Below are 17,582 nucleotides of genomic sequence, written 5' to 3'. Positions count from 1 at the left end.
AGTAGAACCACAAGAAAACTTCTAGAAATTGAAAAGTCCACCCAGATTAATTATGTGTTAAAAAGAAACTCAAACTTTAAATTCTATACTATCCAGGAACCATGAAAACGAGAATCCTTTCTATGGAAAATAATGTGAGATAGCCAAACCTGTGCTATAAGGAAAATGCATATCTTAAATGCCTCCAGTGTAGATCAAACAGACAAAAATTAAAGGAACTTAATATTAAAGGGAAGAAGTTAGAATTAAAATGTGTGTGTGTGTGTGTGTGTGTGTGTGTGTGTGTGTGCGCGCGCGCGCGCGCGCGCGCGCGCATGGAAGTGATATATTCAATTTGTGTCCCAGAGCCTTTAATTACCCATGCAAGACCGTTTTCCATCTGCCATAGCAACTTGAAATAAGTTGTGTCTCAGAGCCCCCAGCCTTGTGACAAATAGATCTTTCCTATTATAGCTACTTAAATAGTGGAACTGTTTGTTACCGCAGTACAACCTAATCTAAGCTAATAGAGCAAACTTGAGATTATCATTTAATATTTTAGTGTTAATTTTGTTCATCTATATATAAGGATTAAAATGTCTATTCCATTAGGATAAAGCAATATAAATTCTAAATAGCACCATTATCTTTAAAGTGATATGTGTAGGAGTATATTAATAAAATAATTAATAGAAACATGTGACAAGTTAGCATGTTCCAAGATATAGAACAACTCAAAATTGAAAAAAAAAATGACTTTACTAAAGTAAACATTTGGTTTTGTATTTATGTGGGAAGTAAGACTTATAGAAAATAAATCATGCAAGTTTAGAAATGTCTCATGTATTATAAAATTTTTGAAATTCTCTGTTTGCTATATGTCTTTCTTATATAGTATCTTTGTATAGTCAGTTAATTATGAAATAAATAAAATTAATATGTTTAATTTTGCTTATGCTGTATTTTAAGAAGGATTTGCTGCATCATTTCAAGAAACATAGGGATTAAATTCTATGTAATAATTATCTACATGCACATATTGCATAGTCCAGAAATGTGAATTTAAGAACTTTAACTAGATAAATTTTAATACAAATTAGTAAAAATATGTTGTTTTTAAAATTATCATTATATAAAGTCAAATTTTCAAGAACTCAAATTTATAAACATGACTATGATTTCTTATTATGTTTTCTAACTACAGAAATAATGCCTGTTGATAGAACTAACTATTGCAACTTATTTGGTAAAGAAGTTTTATGAAGAAAAACGTAATCTATAAAGCAATCACTATAAATAGCAGCATTATCACTATTAACATGTTTTTGAATTTCCATCCCTCTTTCCTCCGAATATAATTTTTTCTTTTATTAAATTAAGATTATACTATATGTAAAATTTTGTATCTGACTTTTTCAAAATTTAGTATACTTTTGTGGAGATTTTATTATTTCAACAAAATTTCAAAACATTACTTCAAATGTATTTGTGTCATTCCAATGTATGCTCATGCTCTTTTCATAATTTTTTTAACTTTTCTTTTTTTCTTTATATTTGTTTGCTATTATAAACGAGGCTACAATAATTATATCTATAGACGGCTCTGTCAGATTTTTTTCTAGCATCAAAACCTGGTAAAATTATATTGCATATTTTTTATCATTTTGATGCATATTGTTATTTTCCATAAAATGGATATTTTTTCAAAAAGCATTTTGTTTTAAACTGAGCACTTTTTAAATATTTTATATGATATCTATAGATTTGCAGAAAAAATTACTAGTGGCAACATACTATGAGAAAGATAGAATCTGAAAAAAACATGATTAGGCAGAAGCTTGTTCTTAATTGTGCTGTTAAATGTTGATGTGCTATTGTTTAAAAATTCCTTTAGATGATACAGAAATGCGTTTTCACTTTTACTGAGTATCGGGCACATTCTTTTTCAAACTCCCTTTTCTTTTTGTAACTATGCATCATTGTCTGTGACGCAATACTTTAAAAGGATGGATGCAGTCTCATTCTATGCTTATCGAATTTAAATGAAAGTTTTGTTTTGTTTTCTAACATTCACCAACAATTTAATATGCTGTATGTGGCAAATTATTTTAATAAAATAAACACAGACGGAAGTGAATAAACGCACATGCACAACACACTTCAGAGTATTTCAGCTTTATATATAAGGTCATTTTAGAAAGATGTGTTCATCATTAGATGTCTGTTGAATTTCAAATGAACATATAATATGAGTAGCAGTGGTGGTACATACCTCACAAGGTGGTTGTGATGATTAAATGGGGAAATCCACGTAAGTCATGTAGCCTGGAGAATTCACTTTTATTTGACATTATTAGAGGAAGAGTTATGTTTTGAAGTGTTGATAAATGCCTGGATGTGGAATACATAAACAGCTTTCAATAAACTTACAGTGTACTTGGAAATAAGCTTTGCTTTAACACATGAAAGGATAAAATCCATGACCTCAGAAGCAGATTCCTGTTGTATCAAGGTGTTGTTATGGCATATCTTCATCCATTTAATATGACCTGATTGATGTCATGCATCTTCTTTTAGCCCCGTGCGGTGGACATCTGACTGCTTCCAGTGGGGTCATTTTGCCTCCTGGATGGCCAGGATATTACAAAGATTCTTTAAATTGTGAATGGATAATTGAAGCAAAACCTGGACACTCTATCAAAATAAGTTTTGATAGGTAAGAAAAAAACTTTTTCTTCCTTCATTTGGACTTAAGAACTGGTATCTGCTCCATGTTTTTAGTAAATGGATCATAAAACCTAGAAATACATCAATCTTTCATTGGTTCCCCCAAAGGAGCTCGCTTAACAAGAAATAGGCACTTATTATAAGTTCTGTTCTTCTTGAATGTTATCCTCTAAACCCACAGGTAAGCCACAGCTCTGTAGGTCAGCAGGGGAGTGGAGGTCCTGGACAACCATTTCCTAGCTCTAACCCTTGAGTCTGCCTTTCGATTTTGGACTGGCAGTGGAATAGATTCTCTGGACTTTGGTGTTTGACTGTACATGGAAGCAGCTCTGGTCCTTTTGGTCCTTTAAGCTTCTGTAGCAGCACACAGACTTCTCTCCTGTTCTGGTGGTTGCTGTTAGTAACTGGAGGACAACTTGAGGTAATAGACCTGGCAATGGAGTAGAGGCAACAGATGAATAACCTATTAATTGTCTACGGGTGACACTATCACAGGAATGTTGTTTGACTTAGCCACTTGATAATATATTTGATAATCTAAAAAATTAAGCATGGTATTTGATTTCTGCATGATCAAATATTTTCCAGTTTGTTTCAATGTTGCAATTGATTTGATGATTAAAAACTAAAGATGTTTTGGAATGAACTGTATGCTTGAAAATCTATGAAAGCATCACTAATGTTCCAAGCTTTATTTCTGAACAACACTGGGCTTTCTTTATCAATGCCCTTCTTCTTGACTAGATTGCATTCTGGGTTTTAATATCAGAATAGTGTCTCACAATAGATAAATATGATTACATTATTTTCTTTTGGTGTTCCAATAAGTTTCTAATAATCAATGCTAACATGAACACAGGACAGGATTTTAGTGGTAGTTGTGTTATCTTTAATAATTATTTTTATTTGAAAATATTATTCACATTATTACTTATTTCTGTTGGATAATAATAATCTCCAGTAGGATAATCTCTCAGAAGATGAGAAAAACTTTGGTTTATGTATCCACTATATTGGGGAATGAATTCCTGAAAAGAGTATTAATCATTTGGGAAAAAAATGAATTAACTAGAAATATTCAGGAAATGAAATTTGGTTTTCGATTAACTCTTACACTTTCTGGTATGGGGGGCAGGGAAGGTAGCTGAAGCACACCCTGATTCCCAGTGCATATCAAATTTAAATCAGTTAGTAAAAACACTGACTTTTACACTTTTGTTTGGCAGAGTGTTTTAGTACTCCATTCTCAGTTGTCTGAAGAAAAATACTTGTTTAATTTTTCCATCTGGTCTTTAAATATTATTTCAGTGTGCCGTTTTGCTAAATTCTGGGTATAAGTACTTAATATTTTTGATATTTTTAGACATTTGTGACATGTGCCCTAGATATAGTACACAACTCTTTAAAGATTAATTACATAATGCAGTGTTAGTTTACACATTGATCCATGGGCCGATGCCCTCAGAAAGGATGTGTTTGTCCACATAAATTTTAAATCCTGTATTGATTGTATTGTCACCCAATAATGAAGGAACATTCAGACTTTTCTGTTTCCAAGGCTGTCCTGGAAATCTTCCGGCTGTTAAAATTTGCTCTTTATCAGTCCTAGCTATTACTAAAGAAAGAGGATATGAAAACTTTAGTGCAAATATATCAAATGAGATTCCTTTCATGCTTATCTAGACTTCTTGAATATGAATTCAGATAACAGAGAAGTCCTGGGGTCTTCAGAGAAAGCTTTCGAAGAGTAAAAAACAAAGCTGGCACTATCACTATCAAGCCCCAACTGCACCACCCCGTGGCCGCCTTCTGGCCTAGCCATGTGGTACACAAATGGTTTAAATTCCTTTATGGAAGATGGGAGTCAAAGTACCAGCCTGGTTAGTGTTAGGAATATATAGTGATTGTGCATTTTCACTAAGAGTAGTATACATTTTTTGTTGTTACATGCCGTGAAACTAAGATCACGTCCTCTCTTGCAAGTTTTCCTGGCTCTTCATCAGCAATATCCAGTTCGGAGCATGGGGATAATGACACAGGCTTCCGTGGAATTCTTTGGCTTAAAATGACTCTGTGAGTCAGAGGCTTAAGAGGCTTAAGCTGCTCCCTGAGAGCAAAGTCAGGCACTCGGAAACCGGGTTAGCTCTTTGAGGACGAGATGGGCCCATTTAGAAAATTATCTCAGTGCCAGGAATGGTACCTTCATTGCATCAAAGGGTACCCAAGTGGCTGTAACTTTATATAAATTTAATCCTGAGCCAGATTCTCTTGAAGCAGAAGAAAAGTTAAGCACTTTTTGCAAGCTGTTCTAACTTTTTAAAATTATTAGAATGTCATTTAGTTTCTGAAGTAGCAATATGCTCAGTTATTTTAGTGTACTAGAAGAGTTAATGCAATTTTAAAAGGCCCAAGATTTTTTTTTTTTCATGGAAGGTATTCAAAGTATTGTCTTGTGCTTTGAATGATCTTCTTCCTTTAAGACGTCACTTCACTCCAGTATACCCATTTTAACAGGTCCATAATCATGTTAAACAGGGAATTGTGAAAATACTCTGAAAATGCAAAATCATTGATTTTTTTTGTTAATTGAGAATTATCTACTTATTTACTTATTTAAATCTATTAAAAAGTTAATAGAGTTTATAGCATTTTTGTTTTAGAGCTGAATAATGACCCCCTTTTGCATCTGTGACATTACAAAACAAAGTATTAGACAAAAGGGAAGGATTTGGGGGAAAAAGTACTATCCTTCCCTATTCTATGTCCCCAAATTTTAAAAAGTATATATAATTTTAAATATTTTATTTATGTTGATGTACATAGGTTTGAATTAATGGACAAAGACATCATGCATGTGTGTCTGTAAGCTAAAGCAGTTCTGTGTGTTTCTCTGACTTGATACACATGTTTGCAGATTTCAAACAGAAGTCAATTATGACACTCTAGAAGTCAGAGATGGGCCTGCCAGTTCGTCCCCTCTGATCGGAGAGTACCACGGCACGCAAGCCCCTCAGTTCCTGATTAGTACGGGGAACTTCATGTACCTGCTCTTCACCACCGACAACAGCCGCTCCAGTGTTGGCTTTCTCATCCACTACGAAAGTAAGTCGGCTTCTTCACTCACCTTCAAAGGCAGTGCAATGTACGTGACTAAATTTAAGATATATGCTCTTATTTCTGACTTGCAGATCACTGTGCTGATTTATCAATCCTATCTGACTCTGACAAAACCATGCCATACAATTGTAACAACTTTCTCTTATGAAGCGTCTTGGGGATGTTTACTTTAAACTCTCAAAAATACATATTTCTTGCCTATTATAAAGTAAAATAATAAGTTAAAATAATGAAATGGATTTATTGACTGCAAAAGGTAATAATGTATTTCTACTATTAGAAAATATGCCTATGGGCCGAAAGTGTTACAGGACATATTACTAAAATTTTTTATCCTGAGCAATGGATATGAGGATTCATTGCTAGAAAAATAGGGTTATGGCAATTTGTATTACTTAATGTGTTAGTACAAGTGAACAAGTTTCACTGGGTAGAGAACATGTAATTAAGAGAAGAGAAGGAATTAAAATCCAGCTAAATCTTACTAAATGCCAAATAATTACTAACAATATTTCAACATTTGTTAAAATATAATAGAATGTAGTTTGCAAGACAGTCCAAACTTTAAATATTCCTTCCCTTTATTATTATTATTTTTTTTAATTTGGCTCTTAGTTTTAGCTTCTGGAATTGTGAGATCAATATTATTATTTTATAATATCTTTATTAAATTATTTTCTACTAATATTTGTGCAAGTATACTTCTGGAATCTGGCTGAGGGGATTCCCTCTGGCAATGCATCTTTAATGCTAGCCAGTTAAACACAAACCAGACAAAGCAATGATTATTATTATTTCTTTTTGAAAATGCTACACTCAAAGAACAGAACAAAAGAAGGGAAAATGAGCAGAGGTCACTATTGGACCTGAGGAATTAAACCTTTATTTTGCAGGATTTTTATGATTGTTCTTTTTCAGAACCTTATCCTAAAATAAACAAAATTCATTTTAATGTGATTGTAAAAACATTTTTACATGTCCACACATATGATTTTACAAATGGAGGAGTGGGATCAACTCTAACATGCCGGATTGTAAATATTTTTTCTTTTTCTCTTTCTCGCCTTCCTTTTTCCCATCACCTCCTGACGCTCGTGTTAATTTCTGCCTAAACCCTCATCCAATGCAACCAAATTAATAACACATGGTACATATTTCTCTGTTTTGCATACTTACATAATTACATAATCATGTAATTATATGCATATGCACATAAAAGATTATGTGCACTTTTTGATAAAAAATAAAATTATAGTCGTGTTAGAATGGCAAGAAAATTATTAAGGAGTTAAAGATTAATTTAAAATTTAATCAAAGTTGCTAGTTATGCTTCATACATACATACAACATTTTTTTAAAGTAGCATTTTTTTTAAACCTGAAGTAAAACTTAAGAACCAGAAAATTTCATATTATGTTCCTTTGTATTGTCCCTTTAAGTTACCACTTTTCTTTGGAGTAATATATGTATACATTTCAAGTATCTGAACTTGAAAAACTCCCTTGCCTCTCCACCCCGCTATGCACTTTTTTAGACCAAAATTACTTGGCCCTTAGACATTTAGTGCATGAAACTTAAGAGAATAAGTATTTTCGGACATTGGTAAATACTAGAACAGAGTTTTCATTTCTTCTCTTCTCTCTGTTTGTTTAACCATAGATTATTTTGCCTATTTCCAGACCCTTTGAGGAAATGTGTACCAAAGGCCATAAGCAGACAGTCGAAACTAATTTTATTTGGTCATCTAACTCATTTAAATAATGGGTTGTTCTTATTTATTCTTCCTGGAAAATAAAAGAGTAATAGAACGTCTGTTCATGAGTTCCTATTTAGCTTGTCATTCTCACTAATATAATAGCAAAATAACATAATATAAAAATTAAGTATGCAGATAGTTTTAACAATAACCTCTATAACCTTAAAAGAATCACTAGATTATGTGTTGGTGTTCTTTTTATTTATCCCGTGCTTAAAAATGTTGGGTAGCCTTAGTGAGGCATGCCTTCAAAACTGGGAGTGACCCCCAGAAAGCAATGGTCTTTGCTATTTTTCTTTCTTTGCATCAGTAAAAAGAATAAAACAGTCATCAAGATGATGCATTTGTACTACAGTGATAATCGTTTGAGTGTCATAAATTTCTGATCCCTTAAGAAATCTAGAATTCCTTCTCCTTCCTACTTAAAAAAAGCAGGAAGATAGCTCTGTAGCCACAGAGGAGGGCAGAGGACTCACCTGGCAGGTGAAGATAGATAGGAAAGATTCTTCATGTATCAGACTTTCTAGTGCTCAGTTTTAGAAGGGATTGTAGAGATACAATAAGACTTTCATCTTGTGACTTTCTAGTGATCCTTCCAGAAGGCTCCAGTCTTTGTGTATTCCTCTGGCTTAAAACTTTGACACTACATTGGAAAAATATTTTCTTGGAAGGATGTCATGCTGAACCTTAATTTATTATCACCTCTTATGTATTTGTCAGTTATTATGTATTTGAAGAGAAACAAGGAAATGAACAGAAGCAAATGAGACACAGGACATGGCATTTTTATAAGAAAATGAGTCAGGAAAGGCCTGGGATTTCTAAAACAGTTTTATCAGCTGGTGTTGCACCTAATGGTTACCCGCAGGGCTTTAAAGCGAAACATTCTCGAGGGCCAGCTCAGACAGTCCCGGTTGCTATTTCTGTGGGTGTTATAGAGGCCTAAGTACTTTCAGAGAGCTCCGTAACTGATTCAGATGGCCATCCCTAGTCAGAAGGCATGCTGAAGGAGCTGTTTTTCTCAAATGTTACTGTGCACTAACACACCTCTGGAGATCTAGCAAATTGTAGAGTCCTGAGCCCAAATTTCAGATATTGTGATTCAGTAAGCCTGTAGTGAAGGCCAGAATTCTGGATTTTTCATCAAGTCCTCAAAGCAGTTTTGAATGAGGTAGAGTACAGATGCCAGCTGTGTGCCTGCGTCAGCCGGGGCAGGCCATGACCTGCAGACCTGAGCACGAGCTCCAGAGACAGAACCTTCAGGCAGGAGGGAGGGAAGGGCCAGGGGAAACAAACAAGAGAGTAAAGGAACGAAGGAGGGAAACAGAGGGAGCAAAAAGGGAGACGAGCCTGGGAAAGAGCAGCACAACCCCTTTATATCTGTGAACATGTCTCGTGCTCTTTGAGGAAATGTTTTCTGAAGCCAGTATGTAGGTGCTAGAACATGATTACATCTGCTCATCCAACATGCTCTTGAGAAATGGGTTGCCTGTGACCCAAGACTGATTTATGTCAAATTCTTTACACCATTTTAAAAATAATAATCCTGTTCATCTCTCTTTTGTTTTTAATCATAAATGGTTGACATTGTAAACCTTACTTGCTTTACAAAATTATTAATGACCCTTCTTCATGCCCAAAGAGACCCATGGCATTCTGTTCTACAGACATAAAGCATGGCAGAAATTGTAGCCCTTTGAGCTCAAGGTTGACTTATTTTTGCATTGGTGCCATCTGACAGCGTGAGCCACTCTAAACAGCATTCACTTCAGAAGCTCTTCTGAAATGTATGGCTGAAGGGTTGAAGCTATTTTTCCAAGGTTTTACTAAAATCATACCTAGAATTGTATTTCTGCTTTGTGCAGAGTCCTGTGAATCATCACTTTCAGAAATAAAGTGTCCAACAACAGCGTTTACAAGGCTTTGTTCCTGATTAAGAGTGTGGCACAGTTTCTTTATGTAATAGTAATTGCATTACCCTTCAGAGTAATCATTTGCTTTGTCTGTTTGTTGATCTTTGAATCACCACTTTTAAATAGCCACAACTGGATGGGGAACTGCAAGATAAATAGAATTCTCAAGTGCATACAGGTTCTTTTCATTTAATTTTAGAGCATTTCTTGGAAATATTTTCAAAAGTATCTTTTTAATAATATTTGAAGAAAGAAGAAAATTCACCACATGCAAATTTACATATCCTACTATGCAATTCATACATTTTGTTATTTTTTAAAAACTTGTGATAGCTAAAGGAGTATGTTTTGTGGGGTCTTTGTGTGAGCACATATGAACAGATCAGTTTTCTGACATTCAGTGACCTTTTTTATAATCTTTTACTGGTCAAGATGTAAAGATAATAGATACAAGGCAATCAGATATAACACACACACATGCTAACACATGTGCTAACACACGTGTATACACATGAGAGAGAAAGAGAGAGAAGAAAGAAAGAGGCAGGTGCTTAGGTTTGATCTCAGTAAATAACATGAGCAATTTGCTTAATTTCTTGGCTCGTTTCTTCATCTATAACATGGAGCTTGTAAATGTCTATTTCAAAACTATTAGGAGGCTGTGAAACATGACAACTCTAAAGCTTGGCATAGAAAAAACTGTCAGTGCATATTCTTTCCTTCCTTGGACTAGAGCATTTATGAAGACTGATAGCTTAGACAGAAGCCTGCTTATATCAAGTATATATTAGTACAAGCTGCACATGGGTTGTTCTCAAAGTAATCAACTTCCATTATTCACTGAATAGCAAATTTATTCAGTCACTTATCTTACAAAGGCCAAATGAAAAGAAGTATATTTGTATCATTTATATAAAAAAATTTATAGTTGCTTTAAGTTTCAAGTAAGAAACAGTTGGAACAGAATCTGAATGTAATCATGGTTTCAATAAAATCCATTGATCCATGTTTTTCTTTGAATTGTCAGGACTGGAGGCAGGAGGGGAAAGAGATTGTTCTAAAAAATACTCAAAAAGACATGGTTGTACCTTTCAATCAAAGTAAATTGGCTACCTGTCCTCATGGACTTTATTATAAGGGTCTTGTCCCATTGGAGGGATGTTACCTACTTTGAAATTCTAAGTGTTCTTTCTCACTGTCTTCTTGTTTCAGAATTTCCATACCTGGCCTGCTTCAGGTGAATTGACAATTAAATATATTATTGTAATTCTACCACTCAACATATCTCTCCTCATGCATTCTCCATTCAAACACTTTGTAATACTGAGGAGCACAATGTCTGCACATTTTACACTCTATGTTGGTGCCCATTACTTTTTAAAAACAAATGAATATGTTATAAGATAATGGTACTAAACATCATTTATTACTTTAACAGTGTATCCAGTTTTATACGTTAAGAATTCTAAATTTAATGTTCTATGCTTTGGTCTCTTCTGATATTTTTCTCTTTTTATTACTACAGATTTTGGGGGGGAATTTTTATTTCAATTGTAAATTTTATTATAAATGCCATTCATTAGTTCATTATTTTTATACTGTCTAAAATAGTCATTCCTGTGATTGTTGTTCTCTGCAGTACAGTGACTACTACATGAGTGTTGTTTAGTGATCATAGAAAACCTTTTAAAGAAATGTAATGATTTAGTTAATAGGTTTTTTGAGAAAACTGGACACTAATCTATTTCTTCAGAAGAGCTGCTCCTTTTGAGGGAATTCTTGTCTTGATCTGGACACTACACAACCATCCAGCCAACACTGTGCACCCACTGTGTACAGGACAAATGGAACATATATGCATATAATCTGTTGCATGTCATGAAAGGTGCCATAAACACTGTCTTAGAAAGTTTGTGTGTGTGTGTGTGTGTGTGTGTGTGTGTGTGTGTGTGTGTGTGTGTGTAGGGGCAAATGTGCATAAAGACAAGGAGGAGCAGGGTAGGTGATGGATTTTAAGCCATTGCTGCCAGCAGAATGGAGCCTTATGCAAAGATGAGAAGAGTGGATGTCCTTGCTGCCATGCTTTGCAAAGACCATGACAGTTACATCCTGTTGTTTAGGGCAACAGGCATGTGTTGGTTTTTAGGGAATTAGTTAGAATGATTATTTAAGAAAAAAATCTTGGAAAAAATAATGCTATATTTATTTTACTTTGCTTCTTTTTTCTTCATTGTATGTTTTACCTCCCATTGGAGTACTTCACTGTAATAGCCTTTATTTATTTATTTTTTTAAACCAGCATTAACCAATTGTAAGGTTAAGGGCACAGTCCTGCAATGTGCAAAGTCTGCACATTCTTCCAATTCTGAAAACTGCAATCCCAAAACCACACTCAAGTTTGATAACTTGCTAGAAGGAGTCAAAGAACTTGCTGAAAGCTGTGATACTCACAGTCATATTTACTACAGGGAAAGGATATAAATTAACACCAGGCAAAGGGAAAGACACATAAGGTGGAACTCAGGAGGGGGTTGGAACTCAGAGCTTGCATCACCCTCTCTCTGTGGAGTCATGGATGACGTTCCCTTCTCCCAGCCATGGTGGGTGGCAGTACAAGAAGCTCCCCTAAGCTTGGTGTCCAGAGTTTTTTGGGGGGTTTCATTACATAGGCATGATTGATTGAATTATTACCCATATGGCAGAACTCAATCTCCAGCTGCCCCGTCCCTGTAGCTCAGACTGAAATCATGTTTCCTAAGGGGCCCACCATGAATAATAAAGACACTCCTAATGCTTAGGAAGTTTCAAGGGTTTAGAGGTTAACTCCCAGGGGCTAGATCTCTGTGGAGACCACATTCTTTACTACACATTTTTGAATAGTAGCTTAGCTGTCCTACATGCATTCCTGTGCCTATTGTATAATATCATACTATTCTAATAAAAAGATTATCACTTATTATTTATTATTTAAAAATTGTCCCTCTAAATTGAATTTCATATATGAATATTTGACTTAATGAGGGAAGGTATATTCATAAGTTAGCTCACTCAAACTTTGTTAAATTACATGTAATGATCAGAAATAATATCCCAAAGATCACTTTTGAGGACCAAGTCTGAATACTGGAAATATGTTAAGATTTGTGACTAGTTGTTCAGATTATAATTCTAATGTTCTGAGCATTACTGAGAAAGTGATATGTAGCAACAGCAAAGAGTTCTTTATTCCTTTGTATGTGCAAACATTTCAATGTAATTCTCTTCCTTTATCCTCATTTTTCCTTATGTTTTAAAATATATATTATTCTAGAAAGAGGAAGAAATGTGAAAGACAGAAAAAGGAAACTTTTCTAGTGACATGATCATAATTACATAACTTTATACAGCACTTTATTTTTTCACATCTTTTAGTGTAGGATCTCAAAAGTGGCTGACTTAAGAGCAAATTTGAAAATTTCAGGAATTTAAGGAATGCAATTTTAGAAAATCAACTTTAGTGTAGTTTTAAATTGCATTATATGTGTATGTGCTTGACTGTATGTATACATATATATGAAAGTTAAAGTATCACTGCCAAAATATAACTGGAACATAAAATATAAAAAAGGAAGGACAAAGGGGAAGAGATGGAGATAGAAACAGCAAAAAACTTAGACTTCAGTTAATATAGTTCATTGATTTTCTGGTGAAGAAAAGTAAAATTCAGGGAGGTCAAAGAATTGTTCAAGGTTGTACTATTTAGATATCCTCTGTTAAGTAGTGTAAAAATATGAATCTAATTTGGAAAGCAGGATCAAATATTTTGAAGCTGTATTGGTTTTTACATTAATAAACTGTTGGATTTGCTTGCATAATTTTCTAGGTCTGATTATGTCTGGGGATATTTTACAGCATATAGTATGAATTTTTTTTTTTCAATAAACCAGAAAGGCCCTCATATAATGTACTTTCTCTGGGCATCTAGGTGTGACTCTTGAGTCAGACTCTTGCCTTGACCCAGGCATCCCTGTGAATGGTCATCGGCATGGTAGTAACTTTGGCATCAGATCTACGGTGACGTTCAGCTGTGACCCGGGATATACACTGAGTGATGATGAACCACTTATCTGTGAGAGGAACCATCAGTGGAACCATGCATTGCCCAGCTGCGACGGTAGGTAGAGCTCAAACAGCACGCTATCACTAAGTGCAGGGAGTGCAAATATTTATAAGGTTTGGGTGGTATGTGTATTTTTATCAGGTGTTATAGTATAACAAGTGAGATTTCTCTTTGGAAAGTGTATACCTTAAAAATATCTTTGCTGTTTAACACTTGAAGTTTACCCACCAAATTTTCTCTACTGGGTAGAACAACTGTATAGAAAGAAGGAAAGAAAAATTATGGTCTGTCCTTTAACTTTATCTCCAGTCAAACTTATAAAGTTGTTACACACATATTTTTTACATATGGCACTGATTGAAGGTAGCATATGGTCCAACATAGTCAGTATATATATATTCTAGATTGTCAGATCTGATTTTCCCCTGATCCAGGTCCAAGTGTCAGGCAACTTCCCTAGGTCTGCACAGCATGTCCTGGTTCCCTCTGTCTCTTACCCTCCAGTACAGCACTCCTCCTAGGACCACGAGCTCTCAGGAAATCATCAGTGGCTCTTTGTGATATCAGCCCCTCCCCTTGCCCTATGCAGATCTGCTCTTGGAAATCTCAGAAACAAATAACATTCTTGCTTATTATGTGTTACTGTATTACTCAAATTTATACCATGTTGTATCTAGTTATAATAAAATGATAAATATTTAATTTTTGATCATTCTCAAAACTTTAGGCATTTTTGCCTTTGGTCATGAATATAACCCCATTATAACGTTATTTCTATGGAAAGACAAATATATATTTTATATATTAAGTAATGTATAAAATTAAGTAATTATATATATATCATTTCCATTTTCAGTACTTTTTATAGATGATAGGTGTTTCTTTTCAAAGATGCTGTATGCAATCATTAAGCACCTTGACTTCTTTAAGACGATGCACCCAAAATAACAGGACTTATAATACCATTATGCTAAGCTTCAGACCACTCAAAATCTCTCATGTTTATCACCAAAGTACTGTAATTGTTACCTTAGGACAGAACTTGGAAAGGGCAGATGGATGGCACAGAGTGGCTGATGGCAATCTCAGGAAGTATGAAAAGTACACAAACCAGTTGAGTGGGGCATGCCTGGCTTTGAGCAGTAGCAGATAGGGGATGAGTTCTATATCTGTAGGGACACGTCAAAGGCAGGCACAGAAGGAGGTGCCACCTGACATGACCACTAGCCATGCGAGGCAGGGGAGCCCCCAGGGTACACGGCTTTTGCTTTTCTTGATAGAAGTCTGGAAGAGCTCCTTTTATGTGCAGAAGACAAGCTGGGGAACTTTTCTTTTTCTGCTGTAGGACATAATTCTAATCTATCAGCTCCATTTGCCTAGGAAAAATGTTGTAAGCACCAGCATAATTTTCACATTAACAGCATTTTTCTATTTACTGATGTTAAATGAGCTATCTGATAATACCGTGGCAGGACAGGCTGTAGGAATGTATAGGATTACCATAATGTACGTTCTTAATTTCCTTTACATTTGTTGACACTCATAGTAAGTGGCAGAAATTACCCAGTGCCTCATGTCTCATATATGAAACTGTAACATGGACTATGGGTTTCCATTTTTCCCCGCACAAGGAACTATCAGAGCCTCTCAAAGCAGATGAAGAGAGGTGAAGACATGTGAACAGCAGTTATGCCTAAATTTTTCTGGAAAAATGTGTCTCTTCATTTTTTTTTTTACATTAGACCTTAAATAAACTCTATAATAATGTCATCTTCATAAATATACAGAGAACCATAATATAAATGAATTAACCTGTAGAAAACATAATAATTAATAGTAAACTGCTATAGAAAGTCCTGTGAAAGTCAAGAACAGGATAAAATCCTCAGTATCAGAATTATTATTTAACATTGTTCAGAAGATCCTAACAAATGCAATAATTTAAGAAATGGTATGGATTATAAATATTAGAAAGAAAAGATGGTCAACTTTTACCTATAGTAAGTGTTTGATAGGTGACTGCACTGAGGATAAACTTAAGTCAATAGATTTCCACATAGGACATAACTGAGTAGAAATGTAGCATAAATATATAGGCAATAAAATCTAAAAACTAGCCAAGAATATATCTAACCAGAAATGTAAAGACTTACATTAAAAAAAAATCACAGTTTACAATAGAATACAAGAGAATCCCTTAATAAATAGTAATACATGCTATGTTTCTAGGTGGGAAGAATAAAATTTAAGTTTACAAATTTTCTACAAATAAAGTTTTAAATTACATGAAATCTAATTAGAATTAACAGCAATTTTAAGAGAAATTTACAAACATTTAAAAATTAATCTAATATAGTAAACACTCCTAGTAGATAAGAAGTATATTTTTTAAGAATAATAAGGAAGGACTATTCCATGTGGTGTCAAAGCATATGGAAAATTAATGGTAAATACAATAATATGGCATCAATGCATAAATACAAAATACGTTAGTGATATAGCATTGAAATTCTAGTAACAGATCTTTGTCTGCATAGGAACTTAATTTATGACAAAATTATTTCAAACCAGGGAGGAAGGATGTCCTATTAATAAACAGTATTGGTCAAACTGGATATCTGATTAGATTTTAAAATGTTGAAAAAGTAAAAAAAAAAAAAAAGAAATTATGCATTGATTAAAGATATAAACAAAGATTCAAAACTTAAAATTGCAGTGGGAAAATCTGAGATAATAGTTAGTACGACCATTTTTGGAGATACATATTTATATCTTCATATGTATTTACTTATTTTTACAAATGTAAGCATATAGCTCAATGAACTTTCCACAGTAAACTTCTCCATGCAGATCAATAAATGAAACTTAATGGGTCCCCACTAGTCCCTTTCATACCCTCTGCCAGTCACAGGCCCCCCCCCCCCAAGCTACCACTGTCTCAGTTGTCCAGCACTGTAAGTTAGGCACATGAGTGAAATAATACAGAACATGTGCTTTGTGTTACGCAGCTTTCACTGCACCTTGTGTTTGTGAGATCCATTCATGTCATGGCACTAAGCTGTGTTTCAGTCATTCTCATTGTCTTATTGCATAACTATACCACAGTTCTTTATTTCATTCTGCTATTTATGGACATTTGAGTTGTTTTTGAGCGTCTTTTATGTGTTTATTGGCCATTGATTTAGCCTCTTTTGTAGAGCACTTACTTCTTTGCTTATATTTACATTGGGTCATATGCCTTTTTCCTGCTGAATTGTAGGCATTGCTTATATATTTGGATACAGTTCCTTTGTAGAATCTGTGCATTTTAAATATTTTGTCTCACTCTGGAGTTGTCTCTCTCCTTTTCTTAGTAGTGTCTCTTTGATGAATAGAAGGCTTTAATTTTAAAGTAGTTTAATTTTTCCATGTTTTCATTTGTGAATGGTGCTTTACATGTAGTGTTTTAAATTCTTTTTTTTTTTTTTTTTTTTGGACCGGTAAGGGGATTGTCTGCACCACGCTCATGCTCAGCCAGCGAGCACACCAGCCATCCCTATATAGGATCCGAACCCGCGGCCTTGGTGCTCCCAGCGCCACACTCTCCCAAGTGAGCCACGGGGCCGGCCCTACATGTAATGTTTAAAAAGACTTGCCTGCCCACAAAGTAATGAAGATATATTTTCTTCTAAAATCTTAAAAAATTTTAGTAGCATTCTTGAGGTATAATTGAGATGCAGTAAACTGCATGTGTTTAATGTGAGCAATTTGATATGATTTGAGATAAACTTGTATGTATACATCTACAAAACCATTACCACAATCAAAAACGTGTCCATCATTCCTAAAAGTAAAAACATTTATCTTTCATATTTGTAATTTCAATTCATCTATAGCTATTTTTGTTATGGGATGATGTAGTGTCTAGATCTAATTTCTCTCCCATATAGCTATCCAAATGGGCCAGCACCATTTATTAAGATTGTACTTTCTCCACTGTGATGCACTGTCA

The 17,582-nt window shown here is 34.4% G+C and overlaps 1 protein-coding gene across 1 annotated transcript in view; it reads left to right on the top strand.

Moving 5' to 3' along the window:
* The window catches only part of CSMD1 (CUB and Sushi multiple domains 1), a 1,614,989-nt gene that overhangs the window by 1,189,544 nt on the left and 407,863 nt on the right, over window positions 1-17,582 (top strand). Inside the window, exons 16-18 of the mRNA XM_063099815.1 lie at window positions 2,557-2,695; window positions 5,621-5,808; window positions 13,457-13,645. Coding sequence (XP_062955885.1) covers window positions 2,557-2,695; window positions 5,621-5,808; window positions 13,457-13,645 — 516 coding nt within the window. The remainder of the gene's footprint in view (window positions 1-2,556; window positions 2,696-5,620; window positions 5,809-13,456; window positions 13,646-17,582) is intronic.

This window comes from Cynocephalus volans, chromosome 1 (genome assembly GCF_027409185.1).
Source record: "Cynocephalus volans isolate mCynVol1 chromosome 1, mCynVol1.pri, whole genome shotgun sequence".
NCBI lineage: Eukaryota > Metazoa > Chordata > Mammalia > Dermoptera > Cynocephalidae > Cynocephalus > Cynocephalus volans.
The sequence above is the reverse complement of the archived record's forward strand: the minus strand, read 5'-3'. Positions and strand labels throughout refer to the sequence as shown.